Source organism: Oncorhynchus tshawytscha, linkage group LG12, assembly GCF_018296145.1.
Source record: "Oncorhynchus tshawytscha isolate Ot180627B linkage group LG12, Otsh_v2.0, whole genome shotgun sequence".
Classification (NCBI taxonomy): Eukaryota; Metazoa; Chordata; class Actinopteri; order Salmoniformes; family Salmonidae; genus Oncorhynchus; species Oncorhynchus tshawytscha.
Genome location: NC_056440.1, coordinates 41,343,882 through 41,368,103, shown reverse-complemented (window position 1 = coordinate 41,368,103; position 24,222 = coordinate 41,343,882). Strand labels below are relative to the sequence as shown.

Here is a 24,222-nt window from a genome sequence, read left to right as displayed (position 1 = left end):
GGTTAAAAGCAGTGGATCAATAGCAGTTTTCCGGCTATAGATCAGTCGGCTAAGGCTGTATACCTCTGCTGTCTTTTCCCCTGTCAGCCATGGGAAGAGGGCAGGGCACCCACCCAAATCCACTCTGATGTTTCACCTCTTATGGGAGTTTGTCTCATTTCACCAGTACTTTCCCTTCGTTACCAGTGCATGTGGACCTCCGAATGTTGTTGAACTTCTTTTTGGATGTAGATGCAGTCAGTTATTAGTGTTTTCCTTTGGATTTGACTTTCTGTGTAGCACTTCAGTGCTTTCTGAATACTACTTCTAGGTTGTGTTATGCTACTGGATCTGCTTTTAGGCTACTGAAATGTTGTTTGTTTTTTTGCTTTGTTAAAGGTGCAATATCCTGTGTGGTAAAATTCTAATAGTAGGCCTAATTTCAGTTTGTGACAAAACAAACAATCAAAACAAAATAATCATTTTACCATCTAAACCGCTGTGAAATATATTTTCAATAACCCAAAATATTGTATTTTCAGCTCTCTGAAGCTGGTGTACAAAACAGCAAAAACTAAACCTTAAGAACAGGAAGCATAGAAATGGCACACACAGAACAGATCTACCGCTTCTTAGACTTGTTTTCAGGGTGACATTCTATATGAATTTGGTCGGATCGCCCAAAATGTTACATATTGCAGCGTTAAATGGGCAATCAGCATTTGCTGTGTACATTTTTGACTTATAAGCTCAGCAAAAAAAGAAACCGTCTTTCAAAGATAATTAGTAAAAATCCAAATAACTTCACAGATCTTCATTGTGAAGGGTTTAAACACTGTTTCCCTTGCTTGTTCAATTAACCATAATTAACGACCGTTCCACGGTGCATGTTCATTAAGACACTAACAGCTTACAGACGGTAGGCAATTAAGGTCACAGTTCTGAAAACTTTGGACACTAAAGAGGCCTTTCTACTGACTCTGAAACTCCAAAAGAAAGATGCCCAGGATCCCTGCTCATCTGCGTGAATGTGCCTTAGGCATGCTGGAAGGAGGCATAAGGACTGCAGATGTGGCAAGGGCAATATATTGCAATGTCTGTACTGTGAGACGCCTAAGACAACACTACAGGGAGACAGGACGGACAGCTGATCGTCCTTGCAGTGGCAGACCACGTGTAACAACACCTGCACAGGATCGGTACTTCCAAACATCACACCTGTGGGACAGGTACAGGACGGCAACAACAACTGCCCGAGTTACACCAGGAACACACAATCCCTCCATCAGTGTTCAGACTGTCCGTAATAGGCTGAGAGCGGCTGGACTGAGGGCTTGTAGGCCTGTTGTAAGGCAGGTCCTCACCAGACATCACCAGCAGCAACGTCGCCTATGGGCACAAACCCACTGTCGCTGGACCAGACAGGACTGGCAAAAAGTGCTCTTCTTGACGAGTCTGTGGTTTTGTCTCACCAGGGACTATGGTCGGATTCGCATTTATCGTCGAAGGAATGAGCATTACACCGAGGCCTGTACTCTGGAGCGGGGTTGATTTGGAGGTGGATTGTCCGTCATGGTCTGGGGCGGTGTGTCACAGCATCATCGGACTGAGCTTGTTGTCATTGCAGGCAATCTCAAGGCTGTGCGTTACAGGGAAGACATCCTCCTCCCTCATGTGGTACCCTTCCTACAGGCTCGTCCTGACATGACCCTCCAGCATGACAATGCCACCAGCCATACTGCTCGTTCTGTACGAGATTTCCTGCAAGACAGGAATGTCAGTGTTCTGCCATGACCAGCGAAGAGCCCGGATCTCAATCCCATTGAGCACATCTGGGACCTGTTGGATCGGAGGGTGAGGGCTAGGGCCATTCCCCCCAGAAATGTCTGGGAACTTGCAGGTGCCTTGGTTGAAGAGTGGGGTAACATCTCACAGCAAGAACGGGCAAATCTGGTGCAGTCCATGAGGAGGAGATGCACTGCAGTACTTAATGCAGCTGGTGGCCACACCAGATACTGACTTTTGCTTTTTATTTTGACCCCCCCTTTGTTCAGGGACACATTATTCCATTTCAGTTAGTCACATGTCTGTGGAGCTTGTTCAGTTGTTGAATGTTGTGTAAATATTTGTATGAACAAATTGATTCGGTTATAATCAATACACTAACATATGTTGCATAAATAGATTAATTTTATATTCTAAATTAAAATCCACTGCTGATTGAGCTCATGAGCTGGGCCTCTGAACTGCGTGTGTGTGTGTGTGTGTGTACTATGTAGGCAGCTAGACTGAGCCATAAAGGATACTAGGCATCTACCACCCCACCTCCACTATCAGACTATTGGGGGTGAGCAGCAATGTAGCCTGTTTTTTTTTGTCCCCCCACTTTGGTTCTGAAATCAGCATCACCCACATATTAACTCTGTTATTTTTGCAGATTGTGTTTGAGCTAGTAATCTATTTAATATTTATTGTTTACAAATTAGCTATGACATAGCCAATTAATAAATATATATATATATATATATATATATATATATATATATATATATATACACACACACACACACACACACACACACACACACAGTTGGAGTCATTAAAACTCGTTTTTCAAACACCACAGATTTTTTGTTAACAAACTATTTTTGGCATGTCGGTTAGGACATCTACTGTGTGCATGACACATTTAATTTTTCCAACAATTGTTTACAGACAGATTATTTCACTTACAATGAACTGTATCACAATTCCAGTGGGTCAAAAGTTTACATACATACACTAAGTTGACTGTGCCTTTAAACAGCTTGGAAAATTCAAAAAAATGATGTCAAGGCTATAGAAGCTTCTGATAGGCTAATTGACATCATTTGAGTCAATTGGAGGTGTACCTGTGGATGTATTTCAAGGCCTACCTTCAAACTCAGTGCCTCTTTGCATGGGAAAATCAAAAGAAACCACAAGTCTGGTTCATCCTTGGGAGCAAATTCCGAACGCCTGAAGGTACCACATTCATCTGTACAAATAATAGTACGTAAGTATAAACACCATGGGACCACACTGCCGTCATACCACTAAGGAAGGAGACGCATTCTGTCTCCTAGAGAGGAACTTACTTTGTTGCGAAAATTAAAAATAAATCCCAGAACAACAGCAAAGGACCTTGTGAAGATGCTGGAGGAAACAAGTACAAAAGTATCTATATCCACAGTAAAACGAGTCCTATATTGACATAATCTGAAAGGCTGCTCAGCAAGGAAGATGCCACTGCTCCAAAACTGCTGTAAAAAAGCCAGACTACGGTTTGCAACTGCACATGGGGACAAAGATCGTACTTTTTGGAGAAATGTCCTCTGGTTTGATGAAACAAAAATAGAACTGTTTGGCCGTAATGACCATCGTTATGTTTGGAGGAAAAAGGGGGATGCTTGCAAGCCGAAGAACACCATCCCAACTGTGAAGCACGGGGGGTGGCAGCATCATGTTGTGGGTGTGCTTTGCTGCAGGAGGGAATGGTGAACTTCACAAAATAGATGGCTTAATGAGAATGGAAAATTATGTGGATATTTTGAAGCAACATCAAGACATCAGTCATGAAGTTAAAGCTTGGTTGCAAATGGGTCTTCCAAATGGACAATGACCCCAAGCATACTTCAAAAGTTGTGGCAAAGTGGCTTAAGGACAACAAAGTGAAGGTATTAGAATGGAAATCTCAAAGCCCTGACCTCAATCCTATAGATAAATGTGTAGGCAGAACTGAAGAAGCGTGTGCGAGCAAGGAGGCCGACATACTTGACTCAGTTACACCAGCTCTGTCAGGAGGAATGGGCCAAAATTCACCCAATTAATTGTGGGAAGCTGATGGAAGGCTATCTGAAACGTTTGACTCAAGTTAAACAATTTGAAGGCAATGCAACCAAATACTAATTGAGTGTATGTAAACTTCTGACCCACTGGGAATGTGATGAAAGAAATAAAAGCTGGAATAAATCATTCTCTCTACTATTATTCTGACATTTCACATATTTAAAATAAAGTGGTGATCCTAACTGACCTAAAACAGGGAATTTTTACTTGGATTAAATGTCAGAAATTGTGAAAAACTGTGTTTAAATGTATTTGGCTAAGGAGTATATAAACTTCCGACATCAACTGTATGTATGTATGTCCTGTTGAAGTCTGAAGTTTACATACACCTTAGCCAAATACTTTCCAGAATGCGCTGTCTCCCACCATTTCTTGCACATTTCTTGTTTCATAAACTTGTGAATTGTTTGCCCTTTGACTGTTGGTGTCTATCAATTCCCCAATACATGTATCACCAGTAGTACATTTACCATTAATTCCCATAATTTCTAATCTACAATGTTTGTTTGGTTATGGTAATTTCTGTTAATGCATTCAATATATTAGTATTACAGTCTTACCATTCTCATTGTCGGATTGGACACGTTGTTTACAGAGCTCACAACCTATGCTACACTTGTGAGAAAAACAAGTTTTGGTTTTTCATTCCATTAACGAGTTTTGTCAATTTATTAATTGTATTTTGTTTGGAGTGCTCCTGTCAATGTTAAGTAAGGATGCGCACCTGCTTACATATATAGAAGTTGGCCTAGGCTACCTGGCCTGCTAGGCTACCGCTAGGCTACCTGGCCTGCGTGCGATTGTTGGCCTATAAATGTGCCCTTTTGGGGATGTCCGAGTTTAGTATTTCTGATTGCCTTAACTCACCACCACTAATGAGCTGTGGAGCTTCTCAAAGCAATGTTTTCTTCATCTCAAACAACAAGTAAACAAAGTCTGTTTTTAGAATCCATTGAGATTGGCAATAGTTCCAGCCCTCTCCCTTTCGATAGCCACTCTGCATGAAAGGGAAAAATGTAATGCTCTGATCCAGTGGAAATGTCATAAAATACCTGACCCCTTGTTCAGGGAGGTGACCAAGAACACGATGGTCACTCTGACGGAGCTTCAGTGTTTCTCTGTGAAAATGGGAGAACCTTCCAGAAGGACAACCATCTCTGCAGCACTCCACCAATCAAGCCTTTATGGTAGATTGGTCAGTCAGAAGCCACTCAGTAAAAGGCGCATGACAGGCCACTTGGAGTTGACCAAAAGGCACCTACAGGACTCTGACCATGAGAAACAAGATTCTCTGGTCTGATGAAACCATGATTGAACTCTTTGCCCTGAATGCCAAGCGTCATGTCAGGAGGAAATCTTTTGCTAGTGTGAGCTTCGAGCTGACATAGTTGATACAATGTTTCAAGTTCGTTGCAGGCCCGCCATGCGTAGCCAATGTGATTCATAGGTTATTTATTTTTAATCAGGATATTTTTTACCTGCAGGCTGCAATGTTTTTATGTGTTGGCTTTATGTAGAATAATTTTACGTAGTTGGCAATATAAATTACTTTTCGATTTGTATCATTTAGATTTAGAATTTAGAACCACATGACAATTATTTTGAGATACAAAGACTATAAATTTCAATGAAACTGTTCCACAAAAATGTGCATATGAAAACCATAACTGGCACGCAGATTAGTAGAAATGGTAAGATAAATTAGCACTCCAAATGGAAAAGGTTGCTGACTCTTGGTGTAGCCTATTACCAGCAACTTCGGTAGCGTAACCGCAGAATCTGCTAAGGCCAGCAGCAGCGGACAGTCGGAAAAAGTTTACTTTTTTTTTTATTGATCTCTGGCTCCAACTTGAGTCATTTGTGTGGTTTAATTATTTAATCAAAGAGCGTGCTCAAAACAGACAAGTTCAGTGTGTGTATATTTATTTTTTATTTTACCTTTATTTAACCAGGAAGTCAGTTAAGAACAAATTCTTATTTTCAATGACGGTCTAGAAACAGTGGGTTAACTGCCCTTAGTGTCAGAATGACAGATTTGTACCTTGTCAGCTCGGGGGTTTGAACTTGCAACCTTCCGGTTACTATTCCAACGCTCTAACCGCTAGGCTACTATATATATATATATATGATTGTAGTTGATTTTTATTAAAACACAATGGGTGCATCTATATAGGGAAAAATACACGTTTAAACATTTCGACCAATGGATTAGTCAAGGGGAAAGCTTACATTTGGTCGACAAAGATTTCTTTAGTCGGGGACAGCGCTAATCTCTATACAGAAAACTGTCCGACAGCTAGATCCATGATTCTTACAGGATTCAAGGTCAATCAATGTCTTATTTAACTGATTAATGCTTAATATATGATATAATGACAACTGCCATACATGGAAAAAGTAATGTTTTATGTCATAACTTTGGACAAATCAATTAAGACCCCAACCAAGGGTTAAACAGGTTTTAAATACATTTTTGAATTTTGTTGTGCTCCCGTTATATCTTAATGCGATTACATGATACAAATTGGCTGATTATTATCAAATATTTATCAACAGATGTAGCAAGTTGTCCAGTGTAGGAAATTCTCACTGGTACCCTAGTTTATAGAAAGACCCATATCTACAAATGACCATATACACTGATTCTTAAAAGCAAAACTATTGCTGATGGGGAACCTGAACAATCCAAATCAAATCTATTGTAAACCCCATTCAGCCGGTGAGTTGTTTCTCTCAACAGTGCATAGACAGCAAATGACATAGATTGTCACTCAACTAATGAAGCCTAATATCACGCAAGCCATTTTAGTATTTGAATGCTGAAGGTTCCATGCAGATGTGCAAGATCAAGAACAGGGCCACCTACATCGTGTTAGTCAGCACGCAAAGCTGGGCACAGCGCACGGTTTGACTAGGCTACTAAGATTGCCTGGGGGTTTTTCAGCACGCAAAATGACTTGAAGATCAATGACTGTCGACACCGTTGCATGCAGATCGACGCTGAAGGAGAGGATGCATCGATTGTCACAAAAGATTAGGTATTTTCGGAAGCTAGAAACAATGTAATATGAGCAAAACATGTTTGTGAACTGTTGATTCGTAACATTTGAATTGATTTTCAGACCAATGCCCGCTACATTTGGATCGGTTTGGGGTCTGTGTACCGATGCATTTCCATCTTAGGCATCGTTCCCCGATTTAAAATGTTTCTGTGAATTATTACGTCCCTAATGGTCAATCCTTGCATCCACCGTTCTGTCTATGAATTTAAGTGGTTACATTTCCCCCAGCCCCATCCCTCAGCTTTTTAAAGAAACAATGGCAGGGAGAACGCTTTGTTATTGTTTCATCTGTGGATTGCCACTTTAAAGCCACGAGTGAGTGCTCATGTTGCATTTTAATTCAGGACTGTATGTTTCTTTTGGTCCATAAAGTAAGATGTGTGTAAAAGAGCGAGAGATGCACAGTGGTTGATGAAGGGAGGGAGGTGTCTTTTTCTCTCTCTTTCCCCACCTCCCCCTCTCTCTAGTCTTGTTGTGTTTTCCCACACTCCCAGGCCACAGCCCTGGGGTGAAGCAGAGTTAGAGGGGGATTAGCTCTGTCTCCCCCACGCCTACAGAGGGTGCCCAGAGAGAAGGGCCGGGGCTCTGGTGCAGGAGTATCGACGCTCTCTGTGCACTTGGCCCAAGACTGCAGCGCTGACCCTTTCCTGCAGTCTCTATGTTAATGTAAACACAATCGATAAAAGTATTACCAGTTCCGCAAATAGGTTCTGGAAGCACAGACCATGTCCATGAGACAAATACAGATATTCGAGTCACGTTATTCTCAGTTTGCACCCTACACAGTACAAAAGTTTGCCCAGTTGCGATTTGTGCACCAATGGTAGGCTATACCCAAGCTAGTGGTAAACCAAAGGCATAACCAAGGGTACATGATGCTTCTGAAATTGTTCTTTTTCCTTTTTACATGAATTGCTTTCCAGGAAATTCAAAAATAAGTCTCATTAAATGATACTGGTTGGTTTTGAAATACAACCATATTTCGAGACAGGATATATGCAAGAATGAGTAAAACATTTCATTTAAGGGAAACATGTTCAGCCCACGGCTCCTACTTGTCACTCACCACCATAGCCCAACCTTAGATGTGTTCTGTTTGAGAAAGCTCAAGGTCTACTTCGTCCTGCGGCCTATGTTTAGTTTAGCAGAAGTAAATATATATATATATATATATATATATATATATATATTTAGAAATTGTTCTAATGAAAGGTGACCATGTAACTCACTTGGTAGCCTTTTTGCCTTGTCAAGTTATTTTTTGGCTTAAGCAATGTGAATTGTATATTAGCCAACTTCTCTGACCTCAGTGTGTCTCTGTGTGAAAATGCTCACTCCTACACTGATGCATCATAAAAAATACATACAAAAATCCAAAATGCTTGTGACTTAGACTTTTTAGTGTCCAGGACTATAGGTTACATGCCAGGGGAAAAAATATATTGGTTTAACCTCTCTGGGATAGGGGGACGCAAATGTCCCACTTGGCCAATTGCCAGGGAAAATGCAGAGCACCAGATTCAAATGAAATACGATAAAATTCAAACTGTCATGAAATCACAAATGCAAGATAGCAAATTAAAGCTAAACTCGTTGTGAATCCAGCCAACATGTCAGATTTCAAAAAGGCTTTTCGGCGAAAGCATAAGAAGCTATTATCTGATGATAGCACAGCAGTAAACAAAGAGAGTAGCATATTTCAACCCTGCAGGCGCTACACAAAACGCAGAAATAAAATATAAAACATGCCTTTGACGAGCTTCTTTTGTTGGCACTCCAATATGTCCCATAAACATCACAAATGGTCCTTTTGTTCGATTAATTCCGTCCATATATATCCAAAATGTCCATTTATTTGGCGCGTTTGATCCAGAAAAAAAACAGCTTCCAATTTGCACAAAGTCACTACAAAATATTTCAAAAGTTACCTGTAAACTCAAAACTTCAAAATACTTTTAATACAACTTTAGGTATTTTTAAACGTTAATAATCGCTCAAATTGAAGATGGGTCTATCTGTTTTCAATCGAGGACGAGAGGAAACTAAGTCTTGGCCAACTCTCAACAGCGTTACCCTTTTCCAGGATGGCCGTACTTCTTCATTGCACAAAGAAATAACCTCAACCAAATTCCAAAGACTGGTGACATCCAGTGGAAGCGGTAGGAACTGAAAACAAGTGCCTAAGAAATATCGTTTCCCAATGAGAACTTACTGAACAGACGGAGACCTCAAAAAAATATATAAAAAATCTGAACGGTCAGTGAAAATGCTGCCCCCTATACCTTAAGAAGTTAACTACATCAGTATTGACTGCTAAGTCACAATTGCCTGCTGAACTAGCGGAAACAGCAGATTCGGCCGCTCCCCACTACAGAACCACTACAACATTCTGGTTAATATTCCCGCCCCCCTCCACTTCAAGCACTACCTTGATTTGTCAGAAGAATCAGTGACACATAATGTTTGGGGAAATTTGACTTGCACCAGGGTAAATCAATCTTTGTCAAAATAATCAGTGACACTGTGCTCTTCTTCACCAGAGACTTTCCACCTCTCAGATTCAGAAAGTGTTGCTGACTAATGTTAACATTTTTATGAAAAGTCTGTCATGAGAGATTCGGGTTGACCCTATATGGAAAACGATACACCATCAGCATTGCCAAAGTGGAAAATATACAGGAAAGTATCAACTAGAAAAGATGATTAGGTCACAAATCTCATAGTTTGCATTCAAGTTGAGATGTGTATACTGTAGCTAGAGACTATTGAGGAAAATGTAACTTTCGGGTAGAGGAGGAATTTCTTAAATGGATAACTCTTAATTCACTTCATCAGAATCCAATGGGATAAAAATCTCACTGATAACATCTGTCCAACCCCATGGTTATGCATACAGTATTAATCAGACAAAGACAGATGGCAAAACATTTGGTCTCCAGCTATCTGTTGTCCCTTTCAGAATTTCCTCAATAGATGCTTGTTTTTTCCCCCCATACTTCTTGATATGTTTGTTTGGTTTCGTTAACCAACTGTGTCATCAGTTCAAATGAAATTCCCGGTGATTATGTACAACAGCTTTAGGAAGACTGATTAAGTAGAGCTCAGACTGTTTGCAACGTTTTTATATACTTTATCTTGAAAGGATTGTGTCATTTTCATATTTTAATGAGCCAATTGCTTAGCCCAACTTACAGACAAAATTTATAGAAAACAAACTTAAGACTAGGGTTGGAGCGATGTTAATCTTTTTCCTATCGTGATTATGTACACATAAAACATTGTGATATACAATGCTATTGCCCCTATAAGCCACCCCCAAAATGATATATATTACAATAAATTAAAAACTAGGCTAAAACGACAGTTTGGCCAAAGCGCAAAATCGAATGCAACTGATGAAAGACATGGTTGAAAGCCTGTGCAGGCAAAATCTTTTCTAATATTCCTTTCTGGTGGAAGGGCTGAACAGGTTTGTGGTGTGTCTGTGTCTGCACATGATGGAGCAATGACTGTCTGAAGAACTGGCTGTCTTACTGTAGTGAGCTAGGTTCTAGGTCTACATCATGGGCTGGACATAAACAGTCTAACATCTTCAGAACTGGATAGTAATTAGAGGTGGACCGATTAATCGGCAGGGCCGATTTTTCAAGTTTTCATAACAATCGGTAATCATCCTTTTTGGATGCGGATTATGGCCGATTACATTACAATCCACGAGGAAACTGCGTGGCAGGCTGACCACCTGTTGCGCAAGTGCAGCGTCAAAAGGACCTTGTGGCTGCAAGGAGCCAAGGTAAGTTGCTAGCTAGCATTAAACTTATCTTATAAAAATCGATCTTCACATGATCACTAGTTAACTACACATGATTGATGATATTACTAGGCTAACTAGCTTGTCCTGCATTGCATATAATCAATGCGGTGCCTGTTAATTTATCATCGAATCACAGCCTACTTCAACTTTGCCAAACGGGTGATGATTTAACAAAAGCTCATTCACGAAAAAAGCACAATCGTTGCATGAATGTACCTAACCATAAACACCAGTGCCTTTCTTAAAATCAGTACACAGAAGTATATTTTTTAAAACCTGCATATTTAGTTGACATTGCCTGCTAACATTAATTTATTTTAACTAGGGAACTTGCTTACAGTGAAAGCAGAGTCAGGGTATATGCAACAGTTTGGGCCGCCTGGCTCGTTCTTCCTAACAAGGACCGTAATTAATTTGACAGAATTGTGCATAATTATGACATGACATTGAAGGTTGTGCAATGTAACAGCAATATTTAGACTTAGGGATGCCACCCGTTAGATAAAATACGGAATAATTCCATATTTCACTAAACGTTTTTTTTTCTTCGAAATGATAGTTTCCGGATTTGATCATATTAATGATCTAAGGCTCCTATTTCTGTGTTTATTATAATATAATTAAGTCTATGATTTGATAGAGCAGTCTGACTGAGCGGTGGTAGGCTTCTTAACTGGGAATATTGAAAAACCGGGAATATTAAACCACCAGCTTTCATATGTTCTGAGCAAGGAACTTAAAAGTTATCTTTTTTACATGGCACATATTGCACTTTTACTTTCTTCTCCAACACTATTTTTGCATTATTTAAACCAAATTGAACATGTTTAATTATTTATTTGACACTAAATAGATTTTATTAATGAATTATATAAAGGTTAAAAAAGTGTTCATTGTTCATTCAGTATTGTCATTTATATATATATATATATATATATATATATACTGGTGTGCAAAGGAGCAAAAAAAGAAAAACAATATTGGGATGAGGTAGATGGATGGGCTTTTACAGATAGGTTATGTGCAGTGATTTGTGAGCTGCTCTGACAGATGGTGCTTGAAGTCAGTGAGGGAAATATGAGTATCCAGCTTCAGTGATTTTTGCAATTTGTTCCAGTCATTGGCAGCGGAGACCTGGAAGGAAAGGCGGCCAAAGGAGGAATAGGCTTTGGGGGTGACCAGTCAAATATACCTGCTGGAGCACGTGCTACGGGTGGGTGCTGCTGTGGTGACTAGTGAGCTGAGATAAGACGGGGCTTTACCTAGCAACGACTTGTAGATGACCTGGAGCCAGTGGGTTTGGCGACGAATATGAAGCGAGGGCCAGCCAACGAGAGCATACAGGTCGCAGTGGTGGGTAGTATATGGGGCTTTGGTGACAAAACGGATGGCACTGTGATAGACTGCATCCAATTTGTTGAGTAGTGTTGCAGGCTATTTTGTAAATTATATCGCCGAAGTCAGTAGGATAGTCAGTTTTACGAGGGTATGTTTGGCAGCATGAGTGAAGGATGTTTTGTTGCGAGATAAGAAGATGATTCTAGATGTCATTTTGGATTGGAGATGCTTAATGTGAGTCTGGAAGGAGAATTTACAGTCTAACCAGACACCTAGAATATGTGGACAATTACAAATACCTAAGTCCGAACCGTTCAGAGTAGTGATGCTGGATGGGCGGGCAGGTGCGGGCAGCGATCGGTTGAAGCATTTCGTTTTACTTGCATTTAAGAGCAGTTGGAGGCCACGGAAGGAGTGTTGTGTGGCATTGAAGCTCGTCTGGAGGTTAGTTAGCACAGTGTCCAAAGAAGGGCCAGAAGTATACAGAATGGTGTCGTCTGCGTAGAGGTGGATCAGAGAATCACCAGCAGCAAGAGTGACATTATTGATGAATACAGAGAAGAGAGTCGGCCCGAGAATTGAACCCTGTGGCACCCCCATAGAGACATACTGCCAGAGGTCCAGACAACAGGCCCTCCGAATTGACACACTGAACTCTCTCTGGGAAGTAGTTGTTGAACCAGACGAGGCAGTCATTTGAGAAGGCTGTTGAGTCTGCCGATAAGAATGTGGTGATTGACAGAGTCGAAACATTGACATATTGCACTACTTTCTCTTGTACACTGAGGACATAGGGAAGGTTTGCAGCGGAAAAGTGAAAGATGTTCCTATTTGAAAGCTAGAAAAAAATGTGTAGCTCGCAATATGTTTAATAAAAAAATAGCTCTCATGCTAGAAAAGGTTGAAGCCCACTGTGCTAAACTATAGTTGTCACGTTGTGACCTTAGTTCTTTGGTTATGTCTTTGTTTAGTATGGTCAGGACGTGAGTTGGGTGGGTTGTCTATGTTCCTTTTTCTATGATTTGGGATTTCTGTGTTTGGTCTGGTATGGTTCTCAATCAGAGGCAGCTGTATATCGTTGTCCCTGATTGAGAACCATACTTAAGTAGCCTGGTTTCACTTTTGAGTTGTGGGTGATTATTTTCCGTGTCAGTGTTTTGTTCCACACGGAACTGTTTCGGTTAAGTTTTTTCACGTGGTCGTTTCTTGTTTTGTTCAGTGTTCATTATTCTTATAAAAAAACTAAGATGAACACTTACCACGCTGCGTATTGGTCCGATCCTTGCTACTCCTCCTCAGAAGAGCTTGCTACTCCTCCTCGTCTGTCACATTACGATGCCGATGCCATTGACGATGGCTGTCAATCATCGTCTTTTGACAATGCTGTCGTAATATTGGCCAAACTTACTTAAGTCTAAATACCCCAATCACATTTCTAATATCTGTTGCCCTCTTCGTACGTGTTCATTTGTGCACAAAAAAACTGTTACCCAAGACTACCTCAACCGGTTGCCGTTGAAGGAGTAAAATTACTATTATTGTTCATCCTGAGTTTGAAATAGCTGAAATCCATAATGTGGCTAGGCTACTGATGTATAGTGAGTGCTAAGCTGTATCCTGCAGACTGCAGTGCTACATTTCCCCTCAACCCTCCCAGCCCTGTTTGCCTCCACAAGGTCACATTGCCAGCGGCAGTCCTACGCTCCCCACTTAAAAAGCAAAAACCCATACAGCTAATGAGTTCAGAGATTAAGGAGCCACAATTAGGGCTCAGACACACCAAGGATACTGACTGCTGAGAGGTACTTAGCACCTCTGCCCAGAGTGTCGGCAGTTAACCTTTTGTTGTTCACTTAGCACATATCCACCACTGATCCAACAATCGCAATACTTCAGACCACAAGGTGGAAGTAAGCTTGTTTAGCTTGTGCCTGCTGTAGATTGCTAATGTTAGCTAACTAGCTAGTATGCTGTGCTAATGTTGCTGCTAGCTAGAATGTGGTAAGCTCTTGTTAATACTAGCCAGATGGCCACAACTAGATAAACATTTTTAAAAAACCTTTATTTAACAAGGCAAGTCAGTTAAGAACAAAATTAATTAAGAACAAATGTATTTACAACGATGGCCCACCCCTGCCAAACCCGGACGATGCTGGGCCAATTGTGCGCCTCCCAATCATGGCCGGATGTGATACAGCTTGTGATAACTAGCATAGCTAGCAACATTATAATTAAATCACAATGGATATTTTTTTATGTAGCAGCTGCCTGCTAGCTGCCGATAGTCAATGGAGGAGCTCGCTAGCTATGTTGTGCTACTGGCAAATGGTGATACAAACTTTAGCTAGCAAGAGAACTGGCTTTGGCAGGATGGGATAATTGAGAGTGATTTACATTTTCTTCATCTTGCTAGATAAATAGCTTGTAAATGCATTTAGTGTTGTGTGCATTGTGCTGCACTTACCACTCCATTCGTTTCATATGAAGTGTATGTGTGACTGCCTTGTTAATTTAGCGAGCCAATTGCCAAACATACAAAAAAAAATCAAGCACAACTCCTTAGCTAGATGTAATATTTGTAACGGCTCTCCTCTTCGTCTGATGAATAGGAATCATCGGACCAACACGCAGCGTGGTAAGTGTTCATAGTCAATTTAATTAAATAAACTAAACACTGAATAACAAAACAACGAGAATGAACGACACGAACCAGTCCTGTAAGGTGAAAAACAGAATGCAACTACCCACAAACACAGGTGGGAACAGGCTACCTAAGTATGGTTCTCAATCAGAGACAACGATTGACAGCTGCCTCTGATTGGGAACCATACCAGGCCAAACACATAGAAATACAACACACAGAACAAAACAGAATGCCCACCCCATCTCACGCCCTGACCAAACCAAAATAGAGACATTAAAAAGGAACTAAGGTCAGGACGTGACAATATTGTTATGGTGTTATGGAGCTTTATTGTTTTAGTTAGAACAATTGTGATTAAAAGGGAAAAAGTGCTCTTTTTCTCCTTTTTATTTTCCAGGTCCCCCTGCTCTCTGATTGTTTTAAAGTCAAGTTGTTGGCCATTGCCAAGCATTGTGATTCTACAAGTAGAAAGGTTAATCTGCACCAGGACGGTACGCAGCAGGTACATCTTTTGTAGTAGCAAGAGAAGGAATGGCCTCCTACAGTGCTAAGTACCTACTGGCAGACATATTTCTCAGTGTGTCTGACCTCTTAGTCCTACCTTTCTGTAAATTGGTCCGATAGCAAATTACACATTGATGTTATCGATCTCAAAAAATCAGTCTCTAGACTTTACGCCATTCACTTGCATTTAATTCAATTAGTGAAAAGGTTCACATCTTGCATCTTGCACATCTTGTACTGCTGCATTGAAATTCAATTCAGCATATCGTTTTATGCATTAGAATGCAATGCTAGAATGCAGTAATAGTGTGCCTTTTTTAACAACCTCACTTGCTGATGGTAAAAAAACCTTGTGTAATAACTTGCCTTGTGTACAGCATATTTCTCTCCTAATGTCATTACTAATGCCAGTATCTTTCTCTGTGAACTAGTCTGATTGTTTTGTTCTCTGCACAATCCCAATATTCCATCAGCAGGTTGTAAGTCTTAATCATCTGTTGAACAAGGCTGTCAAGTCAGACAAATGGCGGGGCTCAGCCCCTTACCCATGTTAGGACCAGAGAGCAGAAAGCTCGCCTCCACATACCACGGCTCTGCCCTGCCGGTAATGATGGAGCACATATCTGCAAGATTGCTGCAAAAGGCCCAACTAATAGGCTGGTCAGTCTGAAAGATCTGGACTGCGAGGGGGAGGGAGAATCAACTTTTAAAAAGCAGCGACCTTTTGAAAATATGCTGCTCAGAGAAAAGATGTTTGATGTTCGAACTTTGCTGGCTTGGATCCCTTATTAGTTCTCAGACAAGGGACTATAAAGCTTAGAGAACAAGTCGCCTGTGTTTGCTTTCGCCTGCTAATTCCTTATTAAAAAAGTTCAGGACGGCAGGGGACCTTTTGATACCAGATTCCTAATATTTTGTTTTCTGAATACCACACATTCATCTGTAACTGCTCATGTCTGATGTTTTCAGAAAGACCCTTTCGCCTTGGATTTATTATTATTTTCAATGTGTTTTACTCCTACGACTAGCCTACAAGTTGCGTTGAACTCGTGGACATGAGGATTTTCAGTCGATCTTCTTTTAGAAAGAATCTTTCACAGCACACTTTGTCAATTGCATTTGCCAGTACCTATTGCATTTGCCAGTACCTATTGCATTTGCCAGTTCCTGTTGCATTTGCCAGTTCCTGTTGCATTTGCCAGTTCCTGTTGCATTTGCCAGTTCCTGTTGCATTTGCCAGTACCTGTTGCATTTGCCAGTACCTGTTGCATTTGCCAGTTCCTGTTGCATTTGCTAGTTCCTGTTGCATTTGCCAGTTCCTGTTGCATTTGCCAGTACCTATTGCATTTGCCAGTACCTATTGCATTTGCCAGTTCCTGTTGCATTTGCCAGTGCCTGTTGCCTCACCAATTTGCACGGCCCTGTTGTTTCTGAGAACCAAGTGCTACCTTTGTTAAAGTTTCTCTATGCTGTAAGTACGAATCTCCATTTCAGTTTTTATGAGTAAAACATTTTGATGATTTAAAAAAAATAATAATAATAAAGGAAAATGTGTTCACAGCCATTCTGGCAGCGGTCATTGGCAGTAAGGCTCTTATTAAAACGCGGCTGCACTGTCACACCGCTGCGTCTCCTTGTTCAATCACAGCCAGTAGAAACTTGTTTAAACCCAAATTAGTTTCCTGGGAGGAATATGACCGATCTTATTTGCAGTTTCAGATTACCCTGATTTATGAGAAATACGTCCCAGAAAAAAAGCCTTCAACCTGAAACTCTGTGGCTGATATTTAAAGATTAATTAAACCTATGACAGCAGTACAACTGCCTGTCTACAACTCTCTCTCGGTGCATGTTGTCTTCTGCATTTCCTCTTCCTTCACTGCTCCCTTGTCGCTGCCTCTTGGAAGCTACCAACCAAGGACATTTCCAATGTCAGGCTTATGAAAGACACAAAGCCTGCTTGATTTATCTGACTGTATTCATACTGTATCGTCACTGTCCAGTGATGAAGAAGTGAATGGCAAAATCCAGAAGCAATAGTGAATTGTATAAAAACCACTACAGTGAGAAGACCTCATCGTAGAGGTGGAGGTTTTTCATCGGGCCTTTAATCTGGCATCTAGGCTACGACTTCAAAGAGACGCATGAAGATGTATGAGATTGGATGAGCTATTTATCATTGTCTGTTTTTGTCAGTCCAAAGTTAAACTCAAGTCAACTATTTTCAGATTAGCTGCATGTAACATCTGTTTTTTTACAATCAACGTAAATAATCCGCCTTCAAAATTAACCCTCTTAGAGCTGGGAGATATTTTATGGTGTATACCGTCTAAAGGTATTTTGATACTGTGCTAAATCAAATAAAAGTTCTTCAAATTGGACTACTTCACTGTCAGTTGTGTTGTGCAAAACAATCAGAAGAGAGAATTCCCATTTATATCCCCTTAGAATTCATTTGTTGCCATCCTATGGTCATGTGCTACTCATAAAACATGAAGAACTTATATTATTCCGAAACATAAAATACCATCAAACACCGCCGTACCTCCAAAAATAAAAAATACATTTTATTTTGTCCATATCACCCAGCCCCCCGAGCCCCTCTAATTCCCTGCTTTTTGTGTTTTGACATGATCAACATTTGTTCCAATCTAAAATTTGAATGAAAGTGTTTCCCCAGACTTACTTTGATGCTCCCATTAGTTCTATAGTTAAAAATCTTTGGCTGTCCAGTCCCATTATGCTCGGTGGGGAGGAGTTGGAGGGAGTTGTGGAGGTAGGGGACCTGGACAGGCACGGAAACAGCTGGCTCTTATTGAATGGAATGGGAAGCAGGAGACTATAGCTGGTGTAAGAGCTGAATGGGGATAATGCCAGGTTGTGTTCACACGCCCCCCTGCTGTTCCCACTCTCTTCCATGTGAGGCTTTTGGGATTGTTATGTAACTTCACTGAAAAAAGGGAAGAGAGGCTGTCAAACAGTTAGAAAAATACATGTTTTTTGCCCCCTTTTGAAGATGCTCACAGTTTTATTCAGTATTATCTTCTGTGCCTCCGTGAAAGAATTCCCAAACAATATTGTGAAGTGGGATCAGAGCCAGTAGTATTGAATATTGCGTAGGCCTTACAGTATGTTGCTGCCGAGGGGGGGTTTGGGTAGTTTCTAGAGGCCCTCTTGGCCACAGAGACAAACGTTTGCTGTTTTAAAACGAATTTCTTGCAGTTCTACACATTTAGCTATGGGGCAGATGGAACATGGTACAGTTTTAAAGCATTTTACAGTTTTAAAATATAGATGCAACATGTCAAGTATTGGTCCCATTTTTCATCAGGTGAAATAAAAGGTCTCAGAAAATTTCCATACTCACAAAAAGCTTATTTTGTTGAAATGTTGTGCATAAATTTGTTCACATTCCTGTTAGTGAGCATTTCTCCTTTGCCAAGATAATCCATCGACTTGACAGGTGTGGCATATCAAGAAGCTGATTAAACAGCATGATCATTACGCAGGTGCACAAGAATTTGGCGGTACATCCAACCGGGCACACGACCATATGCAACCACACCAACCCAGGACTTCCATATCTGGCTTCTTCACCTGCGCCACCCAGACAGCTGATGAAACTGTGGGTTTTCACAAACTGTCGGAAACCATCTGTGTGCTCGTTGTCCTCACCAGGGTCTTGACCTGACTGCAGTTCGGCGTCGTAATCCGGCGTCGTAATCCGACGTCTGTGGGTAAATGCTCACTTTCAATGACCAAGTGTGCTCTTCACAAATTAATCCCAGTTTCAACTGTACCGGGCAGATAGCAGACAGTGTGAATGGCATTGTGTGGGCGAGTGGCTTGCTGATGTCAACGTTGTGAACAGATTTCCCCGTGATGGGGTTATTGTATGGGCAGGCATAAGCTACGGACAATAAACACAATTACAATTTGAATGCACAGAGATACTGTGACGAGATCCTGAGGCCCATTGTCATGCTTTTCATCACCTCATGTTTCAGCATGATAATGCACGGCCTCATGTCACAAGGATCTGTAAACAATTCCTGGAAGCTGCAAATGTCCCAATTCTTCCATGGCCTGCATACACACCAGATACGTCACCCATTGAGCATGTTTGAGCATGCTCTCTGTGTGCGACAGCGTATACCAGTTCCCGCCAATGTCCAGAAACTTTGCGCAGCCATTCAGGTGGAGTGGGACAACATTCCACATACCACAATCAACAGCCTGCTAAACTCTGTACAAAGGAAATGTTGCACTGCATGAGGCAAATGGTGGTCCACTGGTTTTCTGATCCACGCCACTACCTTTATTTTAGAGCTATCTGTGACCAACAATGCAATGCATATCTGTATTCCCAGTGATGTGAAATCAATAGATTAGGGCCTAATTAATGTATTTCAATTGACTGAATTCCTTATGAACTATAACACCAAAATTTCAAGGACTTTGACATTTCTTCAAGTGCAGTCGCAAATACCATCAAGCACTATGATGGAACTGGCACTCATGACAACCGCCACAGGAAAGGAAAACCCAGAGTTACATCTGCTGCAGAGGATAAGTTCATTAGAGTTTCCAGCCTCAGAAATTGCAGCCCAAATTAAATGCTTCACAGGGTTCAAGTAACAGATACATCTCAACATCAACTGTTCAGAGGAGACTTTGTGAATCAGGCATTCATGGTATAATTGCTGCAAAGACACCACTACTAAAGGACACCAATCAGAAGAAGAGACTTGCTTGTGCCAAGAAACATGAGCAATGGACATAAGACCAGTGAACATCTGCCATGCCTTTATGTGACGCAGAGTAGGCGAGCGGATAATCTCCGCATTTGTGTTTCCCACCATGTAGCATGGAGGAGTTGATGTGGGGGTGCTTTGCTGGTGACACTGGCTGTGATTTATTTAGAATTCAAGGTACACTTAACCAACATGTCTAACACAGCATTCTGCAGCAATACGCCATCCCAACTGGTTTGCACTTAGTCCCACTATCATTTGTTTTTCAATAGGGCAGTGATGCAACACACCGCCAGGCTGTGTAAGGGCTATTTGAATAAGAAGGAGAGTGATGAGTGCTGCATCAGATGACCTGGCCTCCACAATCACCCGACCTCCACCCAATTGAGATGGTTTGGGGTGAGTTGGACCGCAGAGTGAAGGAAATGCCGCCAACGAGTGCTCAGCATATGTGGGAACTCCTTCAAGACTGATGGAAAAGCATTCCAGGTGAAGCTGGTTGAGAGAATGCCAAGAGTGTGCAAAACTGTCATCAAGGCAAAGGGTGGCTACTTTGAAGAATCTAAAATATATTTTGATTTGTTTTAACACTTTTTTTGGTCACTACATGATTCCATGTGTGTTATTTCATAGTTTTGATGTCTTCACTATTATTCTATAATGTAGAAAATAGTACAAATAAAGAAAAACCCTTGAATGAGTAGGTTTGTGCTGCTAAATGCACGTAGGGGAAGCACTCGGCTACATCGGACATATGGCCTAAAGCAACACTATCTTCTCTGCAGCTTTGTTGTTTTGTTTATTTATTTCTATCCAGTGTGTTTAGCATTCAGGTTGGGCTTCCCTGGGCACCAGTCCAGCAGCACTGGGCTGCTTCACGATCTAGGCCTTACAAACTAGCCTCATTAGCCACGAAGAGTAGGCTTGGTCAATTAAAATAAATCCCTGTTAGCACAGCTGCTTTGGTCAGCCAAATTTAGCTAGGGGAGCACTGTGTAGTCTGCCTCTCGCCTAGTGAACGGCGCTCTGTAGCCGCACATCTTGACTAATTATTTCAAGAGGAGGAATATTTTAATAGCAATTAATGAGCTGCGGGATTATGTGAGCCCCAATTTAAGTGCTCTGTCTGTGCATGAGCGCTATGAAGAATCCCCAAAGAAGTGAAGTACTGGATGACTGGCGGAATCAGTCCAGATGAGACCTGCCACCGGTTTGCACTGCAGTCTGGGGAGAGCCTAGGGAATGGTCCTAGGTAGTCCTCTAGTTGTTGATTTGGTTTCTTACTCTCCTTTTGTGGTAACACTTCATGGCAATACCAGTATACTGCATATGATGCAGTATACTGGTATTAAAACTTGTCATAAGCATAAGTATGGTTTTATCAAATCTGCTATTTTCAAACTTTTTATACGTTGACTAATAAAATATTATTATAGATGCTTATAACATTATGGTAATACATTATACTAAATTCTTACCAAATTAGTAGTCTTTATCAGGCTTGTATAACAGCAGTTTTATAAATCCAGATGTTACATCTACTTTTTGAGTTTTTATATTTTGAATTTCAAATAGAGGGATTTCTGGTCCCTTTAGGATTTTCTGTCACATTTGATACCAGTCATTGGGCTGTATGACTGACGCTGATTGAAACACCTGTGTCTTCTGCATAGCTTCCGTCTCTTTCACGACGTTTCATCAGAAGGGGAGCAGAGCTGCCGACAGGCTTCTGCCGCTTCCACATCAAAGTGAGAGCTGCTTTACTTGCCATGCATCGCTCCCAAACTAACGACAGGAGGAGAGGGGGAGGCAGAGTGGGCAGGAGCGGAGGATATAGTTGGGCTACAAAACCAAATATTTCTCCTTTTAAGTGAGCAGAGTGTTGTCAGGCTTGCGATTTAGCTTTGGGAAAACAGTCGGCTACAATGTCTCAATTAAACTTGATGATGACTTTTATTTTTTCTTATTTTTCTCTACTCTGTTGCCAATAATGTTTTCTTGTGAATTTTACGATTTTGTGTGGGCTGCTCGAGGCTAGAACAGAGGACACATTATAATACATGGTGTTACTGGTAGTGCAGCTTTCAAGTTGTCACGTTTCAGTTAACTCAAGGTCAGATTTCCACCTTCATTAACTTTCATCTGACGCCTGTCACATTACTGTCACATAGTTGGCCTTGGAGCTGTGTTTTAAGTGTCTCAAGGTTTAGTGACGAAAACAGACCCAGACTAGGTCAGCTGTTGGATATTCTCCATGTATGCTTGATGTGATGTGGTTTAGAGCTGCCTAGCTGCGCAGGATGATCTCCACCCTGTAATAGCGATAGTGTCGTCTGAAATGGCCTGTCCTTCTCACCACTAATAGGCTGCACACGGTAGACACACAGCCTACCACGTGGTTCCAATTGGATCTGTGAGTCAGAGCATGAGGCTTGCAACACCACAGAGTTGTGGGCTTGATTCCAGCCAATGAGATACTGTCTTCACTAATGCCTAATGTTTCCTTTTAGGCCTAGTTATTGTACTAACACATGGCATGTTTTTTGTTTGTTCTTTTCTCTCCCCATTTAGTTACAATACCACGCTGGCTTGGCGTCCAGTCTTCTCAACCAGCAGTCACTCAAGCGCTCAGCTAACCAAATGGGGGCATCAGCCAAGAGAAGACCCAAAGTCCAGCCCAGTACCCTGGTGCTGCCACCACAGTGAGTACAGCCCCTTTTCATCCTGCTCACACATTTCCCTGATAGTTGGGAAAGAAGTGACTGAAAGATGATCTCACTCCAATTTGATTTATTTTTTCAGTTTATTGTTGTCATAGTCCCGAGGGATCAGATAATGGTAATAAAGTGGTGCATTGTCTTATTTGGTTTTCTTGGGCTGTAGACCTCTTGCTTTGATATGAGAGTGGGGGAAGGGCATGCAGAAAGTCTGGATGGATGGACTGAGGGATGACATCCCCAATGGATGATGAAACAGTGGGTGAAGGAAAGAGAACAGCGTGGTCCCCAGCTGGCATAGCGGCTACACAATCTGAAATACATTGTGTGTTGGGCTCTTATGGATAGTGTGGCATCAGTGTGGCATTGTACCCTGGTCTTAGAAATGTCCCACCTTTTTTCATAAATGTTTGTCAGTGTGCCTTTTGAAAGACATGGGCTACTCTTTTCATAATGTTATTTTACAGTGCAAGTTATTGTGCGACTTTTATATAATTTAAAGTCCTTCGGGTAGATGAGGTTTGTAGAATGTGTGGAAAAGGCACCTGGAGCACTGTTCTGTTCACCCTCACACCCCTTGTCAATAAAGAAAGATCCTCACAAAATGTCAGATTCACTGGGTTTGGGTGACATTTTCCCCCATATTTCCCATCTGGCATTTTAGAAGTTTTTGGCATGGGAGGTAGGGCCGGCGTCGCTCAGTAAAGTGTCTGCACTCTGGATGTAAAAGGAAATATCAATAGTGGAGAACAGGGAAGGCACGGCTGTCACTGTAAATCTTCCCGGAGCAGCTTCTCACTGGTCGGTTTCCTGCGTTGTGCAAGAGGGGTGACTCTGGGCTTTGGGGAACTCTAATGGCTCCGTACAGCACAGGAAGAGAGCGAGGTGAAGAGCGGAGCAAGGTGAAGCCAACCAGCGGCTCCTCTGTCAAACGTCATTGTCCTGATGAATTTGCCGTTTCTAAAAGGAGCACCCAGCGCATGAATTATGCAGCACAACCTTCATGCGAGGTGGCTTTTAAGTTTTTTTTGCATCCACCCTCCTGCATTGCCAGCTGTTTTCGTCCTGCGTTCTTCTATATGTACAGAAATGCCCCAGAAAGTGCACAGTGTAATTATGGTATAACAAATAAATGTTGTGGTCGTAAATGAATATAGATGATATGATATTGGGTTTATGCAGACACTTTAGCTACCAAGTAGTCAAGTCCTGAGTAGACACATTTCTGTTGGAGAGTAGATCAATGGCAGGCTATTAGAGATTGGCATATTTGATTGTTCAAGTCGAATCTGCTTTGTCAGCCTTGAAAATGATCTTGGTATAGGTATGGAGATACCAGGTTAGTCCGACACTAGACACGTAATAGGTTTGTTATTCAGGAGTCGTGATCTAAGACTGGATGCTGAAGAGATTAACAGATAATAGAAGACATCGGACTGCTAACTAGCAGGCATCATGCTAAGACATTGATGGTGATGTGGCTTTGGCATCAACGTTTTTTTTTAACAGATGCATACAGTATGGAAAGGGTCAGGAGTTTTGG

General features: G+C 41.4%; 1 protein-coding gene across 1 annotated transcript in view; it reads left to right on the top strand.

The window, feature by feature from the left end:
* Window positions 1-24,222, top strand: part of LOC112263307 (mediator of RNA polymerase II transcription subunit 27) — a 106,504-nt gene that overhangs the window by 18,496 nt on the left and 63,786 nt on the right. Inside the window, exon 3 of the mRNA XM_042330667.1 lies at window positions 22,534-22,664. Within this exon, the coding sequence (XP_042186601.1) occupies window positions 22,534-22,664 (131 nt within the window). The remainder of the gene's footprint in view (window positions 1-22,533; window positions 22,665-24,222) is intronic.